The sequence below is a fragment of the Gallus gallus genome, chromosome 31 (assembly GCF_016699485.2).
Source record: "Gallus gallus isolate bGalGal1 chromosome 31, bGalGal1.mat.broiler.GRCg7b, whole genome shotgun sequence".
In the NCBI taxonomy this organism is placed as follows: domain Eukaryota; kingdom Metazoa; phylum Chordata; class Aves; order Galliformes; family Phasianidae; genus Gallus; species Gallus gallus.
Window position 1 is genome coordinate 1,309,954 of NC_052562.1, and position 22,136 is coordinate 1,332,089.

A 22,136-nucleotide genomic window follows, 5' to 3' on the forward strand; every position below is an offset into this window, starting at 1 on the left:
TTGTCAGCAGGATGACACTGTGTGGGGTGAGGGGAAGGCAGTGCGTGGTTGGTTGTCCAAGCAGGAAAAGGAAAGTGAAAGCAAGGAGGAGAGCTGGGGTGGGGAGGAGGGGGGAAATAAGGTGAAGAGAGAAGAATGCAAGGAGGGGGGGCAGCCCCATACATCTCCCATCTCCACTGTGTCCCCATCCCCACTGTGTCCCCATCCCTATCACCACTGTGTCCCCATTCCTGTCCCCACTGTGTCCCCATACTCATCTTCACGGTGCTCCCAACCCCATTGTGACCCCATCTCCACTGTGTCCCCACCCCCATTGTGTCTCCATCCACAATCCCATCCCCATTGTGTCCCCACTGTGACCCCATCCCCACTGTGACCCCATCCGTACCGTGTCTCCACCCCCATTGTGTCCCCACCCCCATTGTGTCCCCATCCACAATCCCATTCCCATTGTGTCTTAAACCCCATTGTGACCCCATCCCCATTCCCACCCCTGTCCCCACTGTGTCCCCATCCCCACTGTGACCCCATCTCTGCCCCATTGCATCCCCATCCCCACTGTGTCCCCATTGTGACCCCATCCCCACTGTGACCCCATCCGTACTGTGTCCCCACCCCCGTTGTATCCCCACCTCTGTCCCCATTGTGACCCCATCCCCATTGTGTTCCCATCCCTAATCCCATTCCCATTGTGTCTCAAACCCCATTGTGACCCCATCCCCATTCCCACCCCTGTCCCCATTGCATCCCCATCCCCCCTGTGTCCCCATTGTGTCCCCATCCCTAATCCCATTCCCATTGTGTCTCAAACCCCATTGTGACCCCATCCCCATTCCCACCCCTGTCCCCATTGTGTCCCCATCCCCACTGTGACCCCACCCCTACTGTGTCCTCACCACTGTCCCCATTGTGCCCCCATTTGTCTCCATGCTGTGTCCCCATCCCTGTCCCCATTGTGTCTCCATCCCCATTCCCAATTTGAAGGGAGGGCGTCCAATTGGAGGGGCGCCCCTTTTGGGGGCGCCATGGGGTGCTCAGGGAGGGGGTACCCAGTTTGGGGGGGGGGGGGGGGGGGGGGGGGGGGTCCAATTTGGGAGTGCAGAGGGAGGAGGGTTCCCAATTTGGGTACCCCCCCCCCCCACACACACACACATCCTTGAAGCTCCGGGCAGCGCAGGGTTAAGGCTGAGCCCAACGCTGTGACGCGGAGGTTGGAGGGGGAGTCCGAAGGGAGGGGGGGTTCCGGGTTGGAGGTGGGGGGGAGAGAAGGGGAGGGGGGAGGGGGGGGGGGGGGGAAGAGGCCCTTTGTGTCGGAGATCGGAGAGCAGCGGTGGCGGCAGTCAGGTCTGGGGGGGGCATTGCAACGTCCGGGGGTGGGAGTGGGGGGGGGGCTGTAAGGCCAGGGGGGGGAGGGATGAGGGGAGGGGGGACACTGCATGGTGCTCGGGGGGTGCAAAATAGGGGGGAACCCGTTCCAAGGGTCTGGGGTCCTTTGCATAACGGGAGGGCTGTGAAAATTGGGGGGCGGGAGGGGGGAGGGGGGGCACATTGCATGGTGATGGGGGTGTGTTGGATTATGGGGGGGGGTCTGCAAATGGGGGGCACATTGTGTAGTGATGGGGGGGATGGAAAATGGGTGGGGGTCTGCAAAGCTGGGGGACACACCGCATGGTGCGGGGGGGTGTTGGATAATGGGGGGGGGGGGGGGGGTCTGCAAATGGGGGGGGTCACATTGCGTGGTGATGGGGGGGATGTAAAATGGTGGGGGGGGGGTCTGCAAAATGAGGAGGGGGCGCATTGCGTGGTGCTGGTGGGTGGGTTTCCATCACGGGGGGGGGGGGGGGCGCAAAGTGGGGGTGGATAATGGGGAGGGTCTGCAAAACCGAGTGGGGAGGGGGGGGTGCACACTGGGGGGGTCCCCCTTTACCTCCACCCTTCTCCCCCCGCAGACCCATCCCCCCCCCCTCCCCCAAAAAAAAGAAGCCCTCCGGGGGTCTCCCACCCCCCCCCCCATGGACGCCCCCCACCACCCCCCCCCGCGATGGACGCCCACCCCGTTTGGGGGTCCCAGCACGGAGCAGAGGCGGTTGCGGTTCCGGCAGTTCCGTTATCAGGAGGCTGCGGGGCCCCGCGCTGTGTGTTGGAGGCTTCGGGAGCTCTCCCGGCGTTGGCTTCGCCCGGAACGGAGGAGCAAAGAGCAGATCCTGGAGCTGTTGGTTCTCGAGCAGTTCCTCAGCATCCTTCCCGAGGAGATCCAGAGTTGGGTGTGGGTACGGCACCCCCAGAGCTGCGCGCAGGCGGTGGCGTTGGCTGAGAGCTTCCAGACGGGATGGGAGAAGCAGGTGAGGAGGGGGAGGCGGGGGGGGAGGGGGGGGGGCTGCTCGGCCCCACGTGCCCCCAAGTCCCCTTTGTGTAACCCCACGCGTCCCCCCAAAACGAATGTAAACCCCCCCCCCCTCCCCATCCAACCCTTTGTCCAGCTGCTGAATAAGGGCAGAAACCCCTTTGGACCCCACCCCCCAACCTCTCATCCCCCCCCGCCCCCCAAATGAGGGCAGTACCCCATCTGTCCCCCCCCCCAAAATTAGGGCTGCGCCTCCCTCGAACCCCCCCCCCCCCCCACAACTCCGTGTCCTTCACCCCAAATGAGGGCAGCAACTCCTTTTCATATAACCCATTGACCCCCCCCCCCAAGAATTTGGGTAGCACCCCCTCCCTTCGGACCCCCAACCCCCCAAGCTAATTTCTTCCCCCCCCCCCTCCCCCTCCCCAAAATGAAGGCAGCACTCCCTCTGCATAACCCCTTTCCTTTCCCCTCCCCAATGAAGGCAGCACCCCCTCTAAACTCCTTGTGCCCCATAAACAAGGCTAGCCACCCCCCAGCCCCCTGTACCCCCCCAATGAAGGCAGGACCCCCTTTGCCCCCCCCCCCCCCCCCCAATCCCTTATCCCCCCTGCCAATGAGGGCAGCACCCCCTTTGCGTAACCCCACGTCCCACTCATAAAATAGGGCAGCATCTCTCATTGCCCCCCACCAACACCCCTTTCCCCCTCTCCCCCCACCCACCATGCTTCGGTCCCGCAGGTGACGGTGCGTGTGAAGCTGGAGGAGGTGCCCCCAGGGAACACGGAGGACCCCGAGGTGGTGCTGGACCCCCCCAGCCCCCCACCAGAGCCCACTGGTGATGAGTGGTGGGAGGGCAATGGCAGGTCGGACCCTGAGGAGGAGGAGGAGGAAGAGGAGGAAGAGAGAAGTTTGCAGGAAACAGGTAAAGGGGTGGAGGGAAAAAATCCCTATTTTTCCCCCTAAAAATGCACGTGGGCAGCCTGGAGATGGAGGGGTCTCCTGCGGTGGGTTTGGTCCTGGGCAGTTCTCATAGGGTTTTGTGCTGGAGTGATGGCTTCATCTTCATCCCCACCCGGTATGGTTTGGTGGAGCCAGTGGTGACGTTGGGATTCGGAGTTTTGCTCAGTGGTGGCGGCCCCTTCCTCACCTCCCAACACCATGGACCCACCAACGGCGTCGGGGTTTGGATTTTGCTCAGTGGTGATGGTTTCATCTTCATCCCCACCCAGAACGGCTTGGTGGACCCAATGTTGGTGTTGGGATTTGGGGCTCTGCTCAATGGTGGTGGCTTCCAATTCATCCCCACCCAGAACGGCTTGGTGGACCCAATGACGACGTTGGGATTTGGGGCTCTGCTCTACGGTGGTGGCCTTGTCTTCAACCCCCACCAGTATGGACCAACTGGTGATGCTGGGATTTGGGGTTTTGCTCGGTGGTGGGAGTTGGACCGTCTCTGCCACTGGTAGAGACCACAGGGCAACGGGGCTTTGGAGGAGTGGGGTGATGTCCCACGAGGACCAGCTCCCAAATTTCCTCCCCCTTCCCCCCAGCAGGTCCCACCGCAGCCAGCACAGAGCCAGAGGACCCCATTCTGACAACCCAAGACCCCCCACATCCCCCCAGCATCCCCCAAGGAGGCCCCACCACCAGGACTCCCACGCAGACCGAGACCCATCGCCGCCCCAGAGCGATCCCAAAGGATCCCACTGCCTTCCCACCGCCCCAAACACCACCCAGACCAACGGAGGACACCGGGAACACTGAGAAACCATGGGCGAAACCACCAGAACACGGCAAGGAGCGTCCCTACCCATGTGGGGAATGCGGGAAGACCTTCGGCCGCCTGACCCACTTGAAGACCCACCAGCGGACCCACACCGGGGTGAAGCCCTACGCCTGCGGCGCGTGCGGCAAAAGCTTCGGCCACCTCTCCACTCTCACCACCCACCAGCGGCTGCACACCGGCGAGCGGCCCTACGCCTGCGGGGCATGCGGGAAGACCTTCACCAACCCATCGGACCTCAACAAGCACCAGAGGTCGCACACGGGAGAGCGGCCCTACCCCTGCGCCGCGTGCGGGAAGCGCTTCAGCCAGCAGTCCAACCTCACCATGCACCAGCGCAGCCACACCGAGGAGCGGCCGTACCCCTGCGGGGTCTGTGGGAAGAGCTTCAAGTACCTGGCGGACCTGACGGTGCACGAGCGCTCACACACGGGCGAGAGGCCCTTCCCCTGTGCTCAGTGTGGGAAGAGCTTCAGCAATAAGTCCTCGCTCGCCCGGCATACGCGGATCCACGCGCGGGCGGCCACCAGGGACAAGTGATGGTGGGTCGGTGGTGGGATTGGGGGTCTGGGGGAGGTGAGGAGAGGATGATCCACCAGGAATCGTTGTTGGGGTTGCAAGCATAGCTAGGGGTGAAGATGAGCTGATTGTTGAGGCTCCGAGGATGGTTGGCGACCTCCAAGGTAGCCCAGGAGGCCCTGAAGCTGCGCAGTACTGAAGAAGGGATCCAATTCTACGTGTTTGAAAACTTGGTAGACCCAGGATACAACGACTTAGTCCCAGAGAAGATGGAACATGGGTGAGGGTGAAGAGGAGGTGATGGCTGATGTCCCTCGAGAGCTTGGTGGCTCCAGAACTTTGTTCCCTGGACCCAGAGGAGATACAACACGGACGAAGGTGAAGATGACCTGATGTCTCCCATGAGCCTGGTGGCTCCATGATGCAGCTCACTGGTCCCAGAGGAGATGTAACGTGGTTGTGGACCATCAGAAGATGATCTGATGGTTGATGTTCTCCATGAATTTGGTATGTGACTCCTTTAGTCTCAGAGGAGACAGAAAATGGATGAGGCTGAAGGCGAGCTGATAGTTTATGTCCTCCTAAGTGCTTGGTGACTTCAAAACTTTGTTCCCTGGATCCAAAGGAGATAAAACATGAATGAAGGTGACAACAAGCTGATGGTTGATGTCTTCCAAGAGCCTGGTAGCCCCAAAACATGTCTCCTTTGTCCCAGAGATGTAATGGATGAGGGTGAAGAGCTGATGGTTGATGTCCCTCAAGATGGATGAAGGTGGCAATGAACTGACAGTTGATGTCTTTTATGAGCCTGGTGGCTCCAGGACTCGATTCTTTAGTCCTAGAGGAGATTCAATACGGATGAGGGTGAAGGTTGATGTCCTTCAAGATCTTGGTGGCTCCAAAATCTGGTTTTCTGGTCCCAGAGGACCATCCAGCATGGATGAAATGTCTGATGGATGATGTCTGCCATGAGTTCTTTGGTCTCACCTCCACACACCCCCCCCTCATCTCCACCACCAGGACACCCCATCCCCTCCAGCTGAGCATTTCCAGACAAATCCTACTGTTTTTCCCCCCCAGTATTTATTCATTGTCACTACTGCAGCGAGTGACATCCTCCTCCCCAGGCCTTAACGCTCCAGCACCGACCTACCTCATGGACCACTTGACATGCCCAGGGCTCCACGCCTCCTCCCTACGGGTTCACCCCGCTTTCTCCCCTCCCCATGGCTATAACAAAAGTTTTACCCATTTCTCTGCATCCTCTGGTGTTTCTTTAGTTGTTTGTTTGTTTGGTTTTCTGCAGGGGCAAGAGGAAGAACTTGCTCATGGGAGGGCAAGGAATTGGGGATGCCAGGTGCAAATTTTAGAGGAATTCAGAGGAAAAATCAGAAGAATTAAAGTGGAAGCTGCTGTATGTGGCACGGGTGGGGGACAAGGGAAATAGGGGTGCATTAGGTTTCATGGGGGATGATAATGAGGGTGTACAGGGTGTCTTGTATGTTGCTGGTGGGGCTCGTGACTCCCCAAAGTCACAGCAGTTGGGGGACAGTCCTGACGCCTATGAAAATCCAATGAGGATCCAATGGGGATGCAGTGGGAATAGAGCAGGGACACAATGGGTATCCTATGGAAAACAATGGAGACACAACAGGGATCCTGTGGGGAAGCAACGGGGATACAATGGGGACACAACAGGGATCCTATGGGAATACAGAGGAGAACTAATGGGGACCCAATGGGGACCCAGTGCAGATCCTGCAAGGACAAAGCCTCCATCCTCCTCCTCCCGAGATGATGCCAAGACGCGTGCACGTCATCTCATCCCAACAAACCACGCAGGTAGATTTGTTTGGTTTGCAATTATGTTTCTCATAGAACAGGAAAAGAAAAGGAAAACACAATGCAGGGGAAGATTACGTCCATCCAACTCTGGGTGCAGAGAGGTTTCTTGATGTGCAGCTGCTGTGCTGGTTCAGAGAGAGGCGCTCGGATGATGGTTATTGTGAAATAAAGGAAAAACAGAGATCACAAAGAATGCATTATTCTGCATTAGGGGTTGCTGCTGTGTCATTTTGAGGGAGATGGGAGGTTAGTGGGGAAAAAGCAGAAGATGAAGATTGCAAAAATATGCATTTTTCCACACTCCACGTTGTTGCTGTGGCGTTTTAGGGAGAGATGTAGGTTACTGGGGAAATACAACAGACATAGCAGTCTGCAAAACTACACCGATTGGAGGAAAAAACAATGCATTGCATGGCATTCTGCTGCACGCGGTGATCCCCATCACCACCTGCTGTGCTCAGCACCGTGCTGAACCAGGAAGGGGCCCGCACCACTCAATGCCAGCCCGGACGCCCACCACCTGCTGGCTGCGGGCCACCCCCGTCACCGCCACCTGGTATGGTTGGCCATCACCAAAATTCCTGGTGAGATCTGCAGTGAATGGGATGCGGGCATCCAGCCGGCGTCCCACCATGGCTACAGTGCACATCGTACGGGGCCGCATCTCCAGCTCAACCTTGTGGCTGTGTTCGATGTACTCACCAGCGCTGGCTTTTCCCAGCCAGGTGACATTGGTGATGCTGGTGGCCTCCCAGCTCATCCCATTGAAGGCCAAGAGGCCGGCTTCCAGCACCCCGCGGATGCTGCTGAAGATCTCCTGGTCCAGCTCCCAGTCATGCTCCACCTCGGTGGCTTCTTCCAAGGTGACATCTTGCCGTGTCCCTTGGCAGCCTTCGTTTTTCACTGTGGTCTTTGTTATGGTGACATCCTCGCTGTGCTCCACGGCTGCGCTCACGTTGTAGAGAACACCTGAGATGGTGATGTTTGCTGGGCCCGTCTTCACAGTCAAGACTTGGTACCACTTGAACCACACCTCCTTGCCATCCACCGCCACAAATAAAGCCCTCTGCTCCTTGGAGACCTTCCCCAGGCCGTACCGGTTCCTCCCCACATAGATGTCAAATGACTCACAACCCTCTACTGCATTCTCAGGTACATCACCAAATGAGTCATCCACCCATTGCAGCGCCTCGAACTTTCCTTTGTTGACCAACACCTTGAATTCATAGGATCGCAGCGCCAATTCTCCATATGCAAAATAGCAAAATGGACCCCGGCTGGGAACGTAGGAACCAATGCTGCAGTGCCAAGACAGTGTTAAGCAGACATACTCTGTCACGTTGGTGTAGGCGTTCCAGTTGGACACGGTGTCAGCTGGTAATTCACCACGAAAAAGCTCCCATGACAGCCAGGAAGGCAACTCCTTGCCTTGCACCCTCTGGAAAACAGTCCAGCTGGAGGCTGCAAGGAAAAATAGGCTGTTTTGGCCAAATGGGAAGAGGCATTTGAGATGCCTCCATCCCTCCACAGCTTCTAGAGCAATGGTCTGTAAGATTTCCCACTGGCGGAGCAACCAGCACAGACAACCAAGATGTGGAATCAATTTCAATCATGTGGAATCAAAGGACTGTGGATTTGTGGAATTATGGAATCAATGAAAGGATCACAGAATCGTGGAATCAAGGAATCATAGAGGCATGGAATAAGGGAATCAAAGAACCATGTTATCAATGAAGGTATCGTAGTATCATAGAATCAAAGGATCGTGGGGTCAAGGGATATCCTGAAATGGAAGGGACCCAGATGGATCACCAAGTCCAACTCTTAGCTCTACACCACCCAGAATTCAAACTGTACTTCCAAGGCCACTGTCCAAAATGCTAAGTGAGACCTCCAGTGACCCTCTGTGGATTTTGGGGGAGAAATGCAGAAAATGGAGATATTCACGATGTCAGGATGGAGGAGAGCAAGACTCACCAGGGTGTTGGAGAAGCTTCCTTCCCACTGGTGACCCAGGAGCTCCATCAGCCCCATTGTGGGTGAGGAAGAGGAGGGCAGTAGTGAGGAAGAGCTGTGGGGAAGATGAGGGCAGATGTCACCCAATGAGGACGTTCCCATCAGTGACACCCATCAGGTCACCATCATATCCCAACATGACCTTTTTCCACCTATTTTTGGGGATAAAATCCTCCCTGCCCGTGTTGACACAGCTTTAATTGTTAACCAGCTGGGAGGAGGAACGCTGGGAAGCACAACAGAGCACCCGTGTGCAACGACCACGTTTCAAAGAAAAGAGATGACTATTATTATTATTATCAATTAAAAAAAAAAAAAAAGATTATTTTTCTGGCAGCTAGGAATTTCTTAAAAATGATTAAAAATCCCCCCCCCAAAATGACCAAAAATGTTCCCCTGCAAAGAGTCATACCTTGCTTGTGAGCATCCCGCCCGGCCAACTACACACTGTGATTTAAATACACACATATTTGTATATAAATGCGCGGAAGACATAAAACATATAAAATACATAAACATTTAAAACAAATATAAAATACATATATATATATATTTTTAATAAAGAAACATTTATTCCAACAACCCCATGGACACACTCTCCCATCCCATCACACCAACCCCCATGGCTCAAACAACCCCATCCTCGCGCAGCTCCAACAAGGCTCCATCAAACTCCCCATCTTGGGGCTAAAACCAACAGTTTTGGGTCTAAAGCCAACTATTTTGGGTTCTGCTGAGTTCTTCACCTGTCAGGCTCAGTGCAAACCCCAAAAGGTTCTCATACCTTGTATCTGTTCCCACCTGCAATCCTCACCACAACGTAAACCCTGTTATTCTGGGGTCTTTTAGGTCCTTTTTGGGCCACTTCTGAAATAGAACAGTTGGCCGTGTGCAGGCAGCAGCCCAGGGAAGGGCCAAAGTCTGAACAGGGAGAGAAGTGCAAATAAATAAAATGAATGGGGTGGTGATTACTGGGAAATTGGGAAATTCTGTGTTTTCTGCACAAAATCAGCACATTTTTTTTTATCAGGGTGGGAAAAATGGATTGCTGGCACCCGAAGAACAGCTTCAGGCCACACAAAACACCCACTGCCAGGAGGTGCTGGGGGCACCAAAGCAGCTCACCTCACCCCAAAACACCAAAGGGTGGCCATTTCTAGAAAAAAAAGAAGTAAATCACCGTTGTTTCCTTTTTAACCAAAAATCTTCATTTCCTGCTCCACTCGCCGTGTTTGTACATCCACTGGAGGAAAACAGCAGGAAGCACACAAAAAATTTCCATCCACTGGGGGTGCTGAATTTAGAGCGTTTCCCACTCCAGAGAGAAGTCCTTGCAACTTGGGGTGCACCAATATGGGGAGTTTTCACCCCCAAATGGGGCTGCAGCCACCATGCCCATCCAGCATCTTTCTTTCTTTGGCCTCAAATCGCTGCTTTCCAGCATGAAAATGGACCACCTGGTGGTGGAGTTTCAGACCAGGTGTCATTGTAGCACCGGTGCCCAACCCCACGGCAGCCATCAGAGAACTCCCCCTCCCCACCCAGTGCTCCCAGTTCCTTGCTGGGTGGCACTGGGCACCCCAGGAAGCAGCGGGGGGAGGCAGCAGGTACCAGCGTGCAGCCTTTATTGCCCCAGTTTCACTCAACTGCCCCAAGAGAAGGGGGCAATACCCCCCGGGAGGAGTGCAAATACCCCCAAGAATGGGGCAAATAACTCAAAGAGGGGGGGGCAAATAGCCCAAAAGAAAGTTAAAAAGCCAGAAAAAGGGGGCAAAAAAAAAAAAAAGATGGGGAAGAAAGCAAACATCCTCAAAGAAGGGAACAAAAAGGGGGGAAAAATACCCCTTAGGTGAACAAGTAGCCCCAGCAGGGGACAACTCCCCACCCCCTGGAGGGGGAGAAAAAGCTCTGTAGTGTGTTGTCAGAGATACCCCCACTGGGGGTATTTAAGTGGGGTCGAAGGTCAATGCAATCAGCCCCCCGGGGGGGAGGGGGACGAGTCACCAAAAGGGGTGAAAGTTTGAAGGTCAGTGCAGGGCGTCTCCGGGGGCAGAAGGTTGCTGAGGTCAGGCCCAGGGTCCGGGAACGGGGGGCACGATGGAATTGAGGTGCAGAGGTCGGGGTTCAGTCCCGGCGGAGGTTCTTGAGCCGCTCCTCCAGGTCAGCGTCGGCGTCAGCCAATGCAGCAGCGGCCTCAGCCGCCCGCCCCTCCCCTGCTGCCAGCGACCCCCCCGGTGGGGGCAGGGCTGGGGGCAGAGGGCAAAGGTCAGGGGGTCATCACCCCTCCCTCCGTGTCCCCCCAAATATTTTCCCCTCCTCAGCCCCCCCAAAACACCTCCCTGCTCCCCACAATAACCCCAGAAACGTTCCGTAAAGCTTTTCAAAAAATGCTCCCCAAGGCCCCTCAAATCCCCCCCGGAGACCCTGAAGTGCCACCCCTGACCCTCTCGACCCCCCCAAATCATTCCCCCACCCCACTCACTGGCCAGCTCGTCGGTGAGGTTCAGTCCCAGCTCGTCCAGCACCTGTGACACCACTGCGTCGCTGGGAGGGGACAAGAGGAGATGTCAGGGGTCATGCCAGGATCCCATAAACATCCCCCAACCTCCCCCCCCATCCCCGTGTCCTTCCTCCACCACCTCCTCATGTGTCTCCATCACATCCCCCCAGGTCTTCAACCCCAAGTGCCCACATTCCCATCCCATAACCCCATGTCCCTTTATGTCCCACGTGTCCCATTTCCCCAACCCACCATGTCCCCTTCCCATGCCCCCATGCTCTCAACCCTCGTATCCTCCACATCTCTGTCTCACGTTTTTCCATATTTCTGTTTTTATATATTTTTGTTTTCCATAATTTTCCATATTTCCATATTTCCACCTATCCGTGTCCTACACATCCATCTCCTACCATGTCCCTGTACTGCGTGTCCCCCATATTCCCATCCCACCACATTCCAATCACCCGATGACCAGGCCCTACATCTCACCACGATCCTATCCCACTCTGTCCCATGTTCCAGCTGTTCTTGTCACTCCACGTCCATCCCTCGTGTCCCATTTCACCACGTTGCTCTTTCCCCATCCCCTTGTGTCCCTATGTCCCCTCACGTCCCCACATCTCTGCCACCCCACGTCTCCCACCTCTCTTCCTCATCGTCCTCATCCCCCATGGCGTCATCAATGGCGTCATTCATCAGCTCCTCCTTCATGTCCATGATCTCTGCCTGCTTCTCAAACTCCATCATGATCTTCTGGATCTGCGGCAGCTTCAGCTATGGGGACACACGGACATAGCACGAGGCACATGGGAATGTTCCCACAGTGGCTACAGCCTTGGGTACACCCCCATGGATACTCCGAGTGGTTTCTGGTGGCCACAATCTGAGGAAAATCCTCATATGTCCAAAGCAACTCGTGGTGGTCACAACCTTTGGAACGTCCTCATGGCCAAGCCAAGGCAACTCATGGCAACCAAGTTCTCAAAAACATCCCCACGACCACTTTGGGACTGGTCATGATGGCCACAACCTTGGGGACAACCCCATGGAGCACCTCACAATGGCCCCGGCCCTGGGGCCATCCCCAGGTCAGTTGGCAAATCTGCAACACGTTCTTCACAACATCATAGTCTCAGAGACATCCCCAGGACCACCCCAGGGCAGCTCTTGGTGGTCCCAGCCTTGGGGACATGCCCACGGGCACCCACCTGCCGGTTCATGGTGGCCATGGCCTTGGTGACGCCCTTCATGGCCTGGGCCATGGAGTTGTTGGATTTTAGGGTCTGGATTTTGAGGGACACGGCTTGGACGTTGGCCCTCATGGTGATGAACTTCTTCACGTAGCGTCGCGTCCTCACCAGGTCCTTCGCCATGATCTTCACTGCGTCCTGCAGGCCAAAGGGGACATTGGGTGGCTGTGATAACCCCCAGGAAACCTTGGGGATCTCCAAGAACCCTTCACTGACTCCCTGTCCCCACCACTGACCCCTTGTCCCCACCATCCTGATGGGCTCCCAGCCCCCTTATACCCACCGTGGTCATTTGGGGTTTTCACAGTCCCCAAAGTTTCCTCTGTGACTTCTGGCCCTCTCCAAGCACCATGATGTGCCCCCCTGTCCCACCAGTCTCCTGGGTCTCCTTCATGTCTCCTGGACTCCGCCATTATCCCCCAGTCCGTTCCACGTCCACGCAGAGTGTCTCAGTCTCTCCACGTCCCCACCACGGTCTCCTGACCCCCTCCATTCCCCCACTTTGCCACCGTGCGCCCTGGGTTCTGCCCAAACACGCAGGTCCCCATTGCATCACCTGGTCCCACCACATCTCCTCTGCATCCCCTTGTCCCCAGCCATATCCCCACCATGATTTCCTGGACCCCACTTTGTCCTCTGGCCCCCTCCACGTCCCCTATGCCCCCCATATCCCCCCTGTTCACATCTCCTGGCGTCCTCCACACCTCAATATCCGCTCCGTGTTCCATGGCCACCAGTCCAGCCCTTTACCCTCTCCCAACCCCACTCCACATCACCTCCACTCCCCCCCTGGCCCAGCCAGGAAGCGTCCCCTCACCATCTGCCCCTGCTTGGCCATCTTCTTGATGTCGATGATGATTTTCTTCTCCTGGGCCTCCAGTTTCTGGCGCTCGCGGTCGAGCTCACGCATGGCGCGGGTCAGGGCCCTCTGGTTCTGCCTCAGCAGCTCCTCCGGGGTCTTCCGACGGCCAAACAGCAGATCCATGGCGACTGAGTGCATGGGGACAGGGACGGGGGGCCGTCAGCAGAGCGGACGCAGCCGTGGCAATGCGAGCACGGCGGACTCGGGCCGGGGGGATGGGGGAGGACGTGGAAACGGGGCAGGCGGGGTGGGGGTACCCCCCCCCAAACCTCCCCCCACACTCCCCCAACATGGCGGCCCCCAGGGGCAGCATCACCCCCAGCCCCGCCCCATCGCCATGGCAACGGGAATCTCAGCCAATAGCAGAGCGACGAGAAGGCCCCGCCCCCTTCGCTCCTATGGCTCCGCCCCGCACCGAGCGCTGCCCCTTCCTTCCTCCCCACCCCCCCCCCCCCCCTTCGCGTCTCTATGCGCCTTACGGTCCCCTCACGCCGCTGGAGGACCGACCGCTCTTTTCCCGACCTCTCTCCGCGACGCCCGGGGCCCTTCTACCCCACTCCTTCGTTCTCCGTGCGCCCCACTCTATGATCTCCGAGACGGGACCGCTCCGCCCCTCCCGCCCCGTTACTCTGCGGTTCCCCCTCTGCACGGTGCCGCTCTATCCCCACTCCCGCCCCTCTATCCCCCCCCCCTCCAGCACGTCTCTATGACTCCGCGGCCGCCGACCCTCACCCCGCTCCTTCCGCCTCACCCGCGCACTTCCGCAAACGCCGTGACGTCACGCGGGCGGGGCGGTCACGTGACGGGAGGCGGAGCCTTCTGAGTGGTGGCGGTGCGACACCACATCCTTTCCGGGGCAACGAGAATGGCGGACAAGAGCGGCACTTCCGGCCGCACAGCGCCCCCCGGCGGCATGGAGGACTGAGAGAGAGCGGGGGGCGCTCCGGGCAAATGGGGAACTGGGATATAGTGGGAATAACTGGGATATACTGGAAAGGACATCACTGGGATGCATTGGGACATGCTGGGAAGGTCACTGGGACGCTCTGGAACTGGGATATATTATGGGAAGGATATTGGGACATACTGGGAGGAACCGGGATATACTGGGAAGGACATACTGGGAGATACTGGGGGGTAACTGGGATGGATACTGGGATATACTGGGAGGAAGGAACATCACTGGGATGTACTGGGAGAACTGGGATACGCTGGAGTATATACTGGGGTCTATGTCAGGATATATACTGGGATATACTAGGATATAACAGGGAACTGGGCATACTGGGAGCCCTCAGATGGGGAACTGGGCATACTGGGAGCACTGGGACAGGAAACTGGGCACACTGGGAGCACTGGGACAGGGAACTGTGTGTACTGGGAGCCCTCAGATGGGGAACTGGGCATACTGGGTGTACTGGGACAAGGAACTGGGCATACTGGGAGCCCTCCGATGGGGAACTGGGCACACTGGGAGCACTGGGACAGGGAACTGGGCATACTGGGAGCACTGGGACAGGGAACTAGGCATACTGGGAGCACTGGGAGCCCTCAGATGGGGAACTGGGCACACTGGGAGCACTGGGACAGGGAACTGGGCATACTGGGAGCACTGGGACAGGAAACTGGGCATACTGGGAGCCCTCAGATGGGGAACTGGGCACACTGGCAGCACTGGGACAGGGAACTGGGTATACTGGGAGACCTCAGATGGGGAACTGGGCATACTGGGAGCACTGGGACAGGAAACTGGGCATACTGGGAGCACTGGGACAGGGAACGGGGCATACTGGGAGACCTCAGATGGGGAACTGGGCATACTGGGAGCACTGGGACAGGAAACTGGGCATACTGGGAGCACTGGGACAGGGAACTGGGCATACTGGGAGACCTCAGATGGGGAAGTGGGCATACTGGGAGCACTGGGACAGGAAACTGGGCATACTGGGAGCCCTCAGATGGGGAAGTGGGCACACTGGGAGCACTGGGACAGGGAACTGGGTATACTGGGAGACCTCAGATGGGGAACTGGGCATACTGGGAGCCCTCAGATGGGGAACTGGGCATACTGGGAGCACTGGGACAGGGAACTGGGCATACTGGGAGTACTGGGACAGGGAACTGGGCACACTGGGAGCACTGGGACAGGGAACTGGGCATACTGGGAGCCCTCAGATGGGGAACTGGGCATACTGGGAGCACTGGGACAGGGAACTGGGTGTACTGGGAGCCCTCAGATAGAAAACTGGGCATACTGGGAGCCCTCAGATGGAAAACTGGGCATACTGGGAGCACTGGGACAGGGAACTGGGCACACTGGCAGCACTGGGACAGGGAACTGGGCATACTGGGAGCCCTCAGATGGGGAACTGGGCACACTGGCAGCACTGGGACAGGGAACTGGGCATACTGGGAGCACTGGGACAGGGAACTGGGCATACTGGGAGCCCTCAGATGGGGAACTGGGCACACTGGGAGCACTGGGACAGGAAACTGGGTGTACCGGGAGCCCTCAGATGGGGAACTGGGCACACTGGGAGCACTGGGACAGGGAACTGGGCATACTGGGAGCACTGGGCACACTGGGAGCCCTCAGATGGGGAAGTGGGCATACTGGGAGCCCTCAGATGGGGAACTGGGCACACTGGGAGCACTGGGACAGGGAACTGGGCATACTGGGAGACCTCAGATGGGGAAGTGGGCACACTGGGAGCACTGGGACAGGGAACTGGGCATACTGGGAGACCTCAGATGGGGAACTGGGCATACTGGGAGCACTGGGAGAAGGAACTGGGCATACTGGGAGTACTGGGACAGGGAACTGGGCATACTGGGAGCACTGGGACAGGAAACTGGGTGTACTGGGAGCCGTCAGATGGGGAACTGGGCATACTGGGAGCACTGGGACAGGGAACTGGGCATACTGGCAGCTTTAGAACACAGCCGTGGCGCACCCCCCCCCATACTCAATGCAGCCCCCCCCCCCCCTCCGTCCCAGTACAAACCAGTGCACCCCCCCACCCCAAATCACACCACAGCAGAGGAGGAGGAGGAGGAGGGGGGGCCGCCGCCGCTCGTTACCATCGCCCTTTAATCACCCGCAGGGGGAGAGGAGGGTTGGGGGGGGGGGAGAAGAAAGGGGAGGTGGAGGGGGGTCGGGTGGGGGGGGAGGCAGAAAGGAGGGGGCCCCCCCCGCCCCCAGGGGGGCAATAAATAGGGGGGGGCGGGGAGGAGACGGTGGGGGGGGATGGGGGAAATGGGAGGGGGGTGGGGGGGGGGGAGAGGGGGGGGCTACTTGAGGCAGCGCTCAAAGTAGGTGGCACCGACGTAGCCCCCCCGCAGCGAGCGCTGCACGTTCTGCTCGAAGAGGCGCCGGTTGCTCTGCAGCACTTCTGCTGCCTCCTTGTTCAGGGGGTCCTCGGGGTTCGGCTCCTGGGGGGGGGGGGAGAGAAATAAAAGGAAGGGGGGGGTGGGTGGAGGAGGGTCAAAAAGGAAGGAATATACCCCCCCCGCCCGCCCCCCTTCCCACCAGGACCAGGCGGTGGGGTGTGGTTGTGTTCTTGCCCTCCTTCCCCCCCCCCCCATGGGAGTCGTCGGCCCCCTAAAGGCTGACTGCCCCCCCCCCCCATAGGGATAACTGGACCCCTAAAGGTCTAACTGCCCCCCCCCCCCAATAGGGATAACTGCCCCCCCAATAGGGATAACTGCCCCCCCGAAGGTCTAACTGCCCCCCCCCCCCCCCATAGGGATAACTGCCCCCCCGAAGGTCTAACTGCCCCCCCCCCCCCCCATAGGGATAACTGCCCCCCCGAAGGTCTAACTGCCCCCCCCCCCCCCCCATAGGGATAACTGCCCCCCCGAAGGTCTAACTGCCCCCCCCCCCCCCCCCCCCAGGTCTAACTGCCCCCCCAAAGGTCTAACTGCCCCCCCCCCCCCCATAGGGATAACTGCCCCCCCCCCATAGGGATAACTGCCCCCCCCCAAAGGTCTAACTGCACCCCCCATAGGGATAACTGCCCCCTCCCCACCCTCGAATCCGCCCCCTATGCTATTAATGCACCCCTGAGACCCCCCTGCCATACACCCATCGACTACGTAACCCCCCCCCATGTTTCATACTACTCCTTAATGCCCCCCCCCATACCTCCTAGGACACATCAATACCCCCTCTCCCCCTTTAAGGGACCCCTCAGTACCCCCCTCAATCCCAACTGCCCCTGGGGACCCTCATGTGTCCCCCTTCCTGACATCCCTTAGCACACCCCAGTATTCCAGCACCCCCCCCCACCCCCAAATACTCCCAACAGTCCCACCCACGGGATGTCCCCAAGCCACCAGGTGTCCCCCAAAAGCCACCACGAGGTGCCCCGAAGTGTCACTTGGTGACACCAAGAGACCTCCCCAAAACACCAGGCACCCCCAGGAGGTGTCCCAGAGCCACCAGCTGTCCCCAGAAGCCACTCCGGCGTCCCCCACCCCTTGGTTTCCCCCCCACCCCAGACCCTACTCACCAGGAAAAGGTACTGCAGGCCGTAGATGATGGAGTTTATCGTCAGGACGGGCTTCCAGTCCTCTCTGCTGACAAAGCTGGGCATCAGAATGGCCACCAGGGCCACCCCATGCCCACATTTGAGGGGTGCAGGGACAGCACACGCACACAGAGCGGGGGGGGGGGGGGGGGGGGGGGGCAACAATTTACACCCCGTTCCACCCTGATGGGTACGTGGGACCAAAGTGGGACTCAGCTCCGGAGGGGACGGCGACCACCACCTCAACCACACCGGTGTCCCACCTGAGGATGTTGAGGCAGACGTTGCCCTCCAGGTCGATGTTAGGGTGATAGACCATCGTCTCACACTTCACCTTTGGTGGGTCGTGGGGGTAGCCCTGGCCGACCTGGGGGGGCAGAATCACAGTTTGGACCCCCCTCCAACCCCCCTTTCCCTTCCAGCCACGTCCAGCTGCTTCTCTCCACCCTGGTTCCAATCCCAACCCATAGAACGGCCGCTGATCCCACACTGCTGGCCCACCAAACCCCACTTTGTCCCATCTCCAAGCTACGGGGTGAACGCGTGGCCACCCGATCCCAAGCCTTGTGGTGGCCACAGGTGGGGTCTCGGTAGCCACCCACCTCCTGGAACCCCACCAGTTCCATCTCAGTGGCCACCACGGTGCAGGACTGACCTTAAAACTGAAGACGAATTTCCCTCCCTTGTAGAAACCCTACGGGAGAGAGACAGACGTCACCAAAGATGGGGAGGTAGGGGGGGCGCAGGGGATGAGAGAGGGGTGAAGGAAAGAAGAGATCCATAGGGAAAGGAGAGGGGGGGGGAAAGGGGAACAGGAAGAAGGGGATCTCAGGTTGGGGGTGGTGGGGTGGGGAAGGGGACCCACCTCGTCGGGGCAGATGAGGAGGCGGAAGTGCAGCAGATCGTCCTGGTCAGAGAAGTCGATCTCGCACGTCTTGGGCAGGTTCAGCTCGTTGATGTCTGTGGGGGACACGTGGGGATATGTGGGGCACACGTAGGGGATATATGGGGGACACAGCCACGGCCACCCCCAGGGCGGAGCATCCCACTCCCAGTGCTCCCAGCACGGCCATACTGGGACCGGTACAGCGTCACACCAAGGCCATACTGGGACCAGTTTGTGCCCCACCGTGAGGGGAGGGCTGGGGTCAATACAGCCCTACACAGAGCCCATACTGGGACCAGTATGTAGACCCCACTGGGTGCCTACTGGGATCAGTGTGAGTCCCGCAATGGAGTCATGACAGCGTGACCCACAGTGGGGTCCTACTGGGACCAGTAAACAGACTGTACTGGGACTAGCATCTGCTCTGCTACTGGGGCCATACTGGGACCAGTACGTAGGCCATATTGGGACCACAATCTACCTCACAGGAGAGCCATACTGGGACCACTTTGTGCCCCACACTGGGCCATACTGGGACCAGTACAGAGACCATACTGGGACCACTATGCACCCCACACTGAGCCATACTGGGACCACTACGTACCACACAGTAGGGCCATACTGGGACCAGTACAGAGACCATACTGGGACCACTATGTACCCCACAGCAGAGTCATACTGGGATGAGTACAGAGATCATACTGGGACCAATGCAGGCCCCACACTGGGCCAGACTGTGACCAGCACAGAGACCATACTGGGACCACTGTGTGCCCCACAGCAGGGCCATACTGGGACCAGCACAGAGATCATACTGGGACCACTATGTACCCCACACTGGGCCATACTGGAACCAGCACAGAGATCATACTGGGACCACTACGTACTCCACACTGGGCCATACTGGAACCAGCACAGAGATCATACTGGGACCACTACGTACCCCACACTGGGCCATACTGGAACCAGTACAGAGATCATACTGGGACCATTATGTACCCAACAGCAGAGCCATACTGGGACCAGTACAGAGACCATACTGGGACCTCTGTGTGCCCTACACTGGGCCATACTAGGAACACTACGTACCCCACAGCAGAGCCATACTGGGACCACCACGCACCCCACAGCAGGGCCATACTGGGACCAGCACAGAGACCATACTGGGACCACTATGTACCCCACAGGAGAGCCATACTGGGACCACAATGTACCATACACTGGGCCATACTGGGACCACTGTGTGCCCCACAGCAGGGTCATAGTGGGACCAGTACAGAGATCATACTGGGACCACTACGTACCCCACACTGGGCCATATAGGGACCAGTACAGAGACCATACTGGGACCACTACGTACCCCACAGTAGGGCCATACTGTGACCAGTACAGAGACCATACTGGGACCACTACGTACCCCACACTGGGCCATATAGGGACCAGTACAGAGACCATACTGGGACCACTATGTACCCCACAGGAGAGCCATACTGGGACCACAATGTACCCTACACTGGGCCATACTGGGACCACTACGTACCTCACAGCAGGGCCATATTGGGACCACTGTGTGCCCCACAGTACGGCCATAGTGGGACCAGTACAGAGATCATACTGGGACCATTATGTACCTCACAGCAGGGCTATACTGGGACCAGCACAGAGACCATACTGGGACCACTATGTACCCCACAGCAGAGCCATACTGGGACCAGTAAAGAGACCATACTGGGACCGTTATACACCCCACACTGTGCCATACCGGGACCACTGTGTGCCCCACACTGCGCCATACTGGGACCAGTACAGAGATCATACTGGGACCACTATGTACCCCACAGTAGGGCTATACTGGGACGGGTACAGAGATCATACTGGGACCACTTTGTGCCCCACACTGGGCCATACTGGGACCAGTACAGAGACCATACTGGGACCACTATGTACCCTACACTGGGCCATACTGGGACCACTGTGTGCCCCACAGCAGGGCCATACTGGGACCAGTACAGAGATCATACTGAGACCACTACGTACCCCACACTGGGCCATACTGGGACCAGTACAGAGATCATACTGGGACCATTATGTACCCAACAGCAGAGCCACACTGGGACCAGTACAGAGACCATACTGGGACCACTATGTACCCCACAGGAGAGCTATACTGGGACCACAATGTACCCTACACTGGGCCATACTGGGACCACCGTGTGCCCCACAGCAGGGCCATACTGGGACCAGCACATAGACCATACTGGGACCATTATGTACCCCACAGTAGGGCCATACTGGGACCACTGTGTGCCCCACAGCAGGGCCATACTGGGACCAGTACAGAGACCATACTGGGACCACTACATACCCCACAGTAGGGCCATACTGGGACCAGCACAGAGACCATACAGGGACCACTATGTACCCCACAGCAGGACTATACTGGGACCAGTACAGAGATCATACTGGGACCACTACGTACTCCATACTGGGCCATACTGGGACCAGTATAGAGACCATACTGAGACCACTGTGTGCCCTACAGGAGAGCCATACTGGGACCACTATGTACCCCACGCCAGGGTCATACTGGGACCAGTACAGAGACCATACTGGGACCACTACGTACCCCACAGCAGGGCCATACTGGGACCAGCACAGAGACCATACTGGGACCACTACGTACCCCACAGCAGGGCCATACTGGGACCAGCACAGAGACCATACTGGGACCACTATGTACCCCACAGCAGAGCCATATTGGGACCACTATGTACCCCACACTGGGCCATACTGGGACCACCACGCACCCCACAGTAGGGCCATACTGGGACCAGTAGAGAGATCATACTGGGACCACTACGTACTCCATACTGGGCCATACTGGGACCAGTACAGAGACCATACTGGGACCACTATGTACCCCACAGTAGGGCCATACGGGGACCACTGTGTGTCCCACAGCAGGGCCATACTGGGACCAGTACAGAGATCATACTTGGACGACTATGTACTCCATACTGGGCCATAATGGGACCAGCCCAGAGACCATACTGGGACCACTGCAGGCCCCACACTGGTCCACGCTGGTACCGGCGCACAGGCCCAAATGGAGCCCAATAGGAATCAGTGCGAGCTCCACACTGGGACTACCGCACACCCCATCGTGAGACCATACTGGGCCCAGCACCCGGACCACACTGGGGCCATACTGGGCCCTCCCCCCCCACCCCCCCCACCCCCCCCCCCCACACACACCTTTCTGGATGCGGAGCTGCGCGGCCGAGGCCTTTTTGCTGGTGCCCTTGGTGCCGCCCGCCGATTCCTCCTCCTTCTTCTGCTGCTTCAGCGAGAAGAGCTTGATCATCCTGCCGGGCCGGGCCTCGCCGGGCCGGGGGCGGCGGACCGGGTGGGCCCCCCCCGGCGGGGAGGAGGCGGCGGAGGGGGCGGCGGAACGGCGCCGGGGGAAACGGCGGCGGCGGCGGCGCTGAGGAGACGGAGGGTGGGCAACGGCCGGCGCCGCTCGGCAACTTCCGGAAGGGCTTCGGGATTGTCCGGGAAGGAACTTCGGTGTTTTCCGGAAAGGTTCGGAGGACGTTCGG

General features: G+C 58.3%; 4 protein-coding genes across 8 annotated transcripts; 1 reads left to right on the top strand and 3 right to left on the bottom strand.

The window, feature by feature from the left end:
- Positions 1-1,952: 1,952 nt before the first annotated feature.
- On the top strand, positions 1,953-5,910 carry LOC101748192 (zinc finger protein 629-like). 2 transcript variants are annotated; one of them, XM_040654255.1, is made up of 3 exons: positions 1,953-2,342; positions 3,086-3,269; positions 3,898-5,910. In XM_040654255.1, exons 1-3 carry the CDS (start codon positions 2,013-2,015, stop codon positions 4,668-4,670), a joined length of 1,287 nt encoding a protein of 428 aa, XP_040510189.1. In that variant the 5' UTR covers positions 1,953-2,012; the 3' UTR covers positions 4,671-5,910. The 2 variants fall into 2 exon arrangements, with proteins under 2 accessions (XP_040510189.1, XP_025001800.2); XM_025146032.2 differs by having other exon boundaries at positions 1,956-2,342; positions 3,901-5,910.
- A 586-nt stretch (positions 5,911-6,496) lies between these two features.
- Positions 6,497-9,426, bottom strand: LOC101748084 (natterin-3-like). 2 transcript variants are annotated; one of them, XM_046904859.1, is made up of 4 exons: positions 9,312-9,426; positions 8,923-8,957; positions 8,472-8,565; positions 6,497-7,955 (listed from the first exon to the last, which is right to left on the bottom strand). In XM_046904859.1, the coding sequence occupies exons 2-4, from the start codon at positions 8,935-8,937 to the stop codon at positions 6,952-6,954; spliced, it is 1,113 nt and encodes a 370-aa protein (XP_046760815.1). In that variant the 5' UTR covers positions 8,938-8,957; positions 9,312-9,426; the 3' UTR covers positions 6,497-6,951. The 2 variants fall into 2 exon arrangements, with proteins under 2 accessions (XP_046760815.1, XP_040510219.1); XM_040654285.2 differs by having other exon boundaries at positions 9,295-9,426.
- On the bottom strand, positions 9,061-13,894 carry CHMP2A (charged multivesicular body protein 2A). Of its 3 annotated transcripts, none has more exons than NM_001080892.2 (6): positions 13,874-13,894; positions 13,078-13,250; positions 12,219-12,398; positions 11,654-11,784; positions 10,993-11,054; positions 9,061-10,756 (listed from the first exon to the last, which is right to left on the bottom strand). In NM_001080892.2, the coding sequence occupies exons 2-6, from the start codon at positions 13,243-13,245 to the stop codon at positions 10,635-10,637; spliced, it is 663 nt and encodes a 220-aa protein (NP_001074361.2). In that variant the 5' UTR covers positions 13,246-13,250; positions 13,874-13,894; the 3' UTR covers positions 9,061-10,634. The 3 variants fall into 3 exon arrangements, with proteins under 3 accessions (NP_001074361.2, NP_001384179.1, NP_001384180.1); NM_001397250.1 differs by having other exon boundaries at positions 13,855-13,894; NM_001397251.1 differs by lacking the exon at positions 13,874-13,894 and adding an exon at positions 13,602-13,767.
- Positions 13,895-16,167: 2,273 nt separating this feature from the next.
- Positions 16,168-22,075, bottom strand: UBE2M (ubiquitin conjugating enzyme E2 M). Its single transcript, XM_015273062.4, has 6 exons — positions 21,793-22,075; positions 18,517-18,611; positions 18,307-18,345; positions 17,915-18,018; positions 17,634-17,697; positions 16,168-16,554 (listed from the first exon to the last, which is right to left on the bottom strand). The coding sequence occupies exons 1-6, from the start codon at positions 21,899-21,901 to the stop codon at positions 16,414-16,416; spliced, it is 552 nt and encodes a 183-aa protein (XP_015128548.2). The 5' UTR covers positions 21,902-22,075; the 3' UTR covers positions 16,168-16,413.
- Between the last annotated feature and the right edge of the window lie 61 nt (positions 22,076-22,136).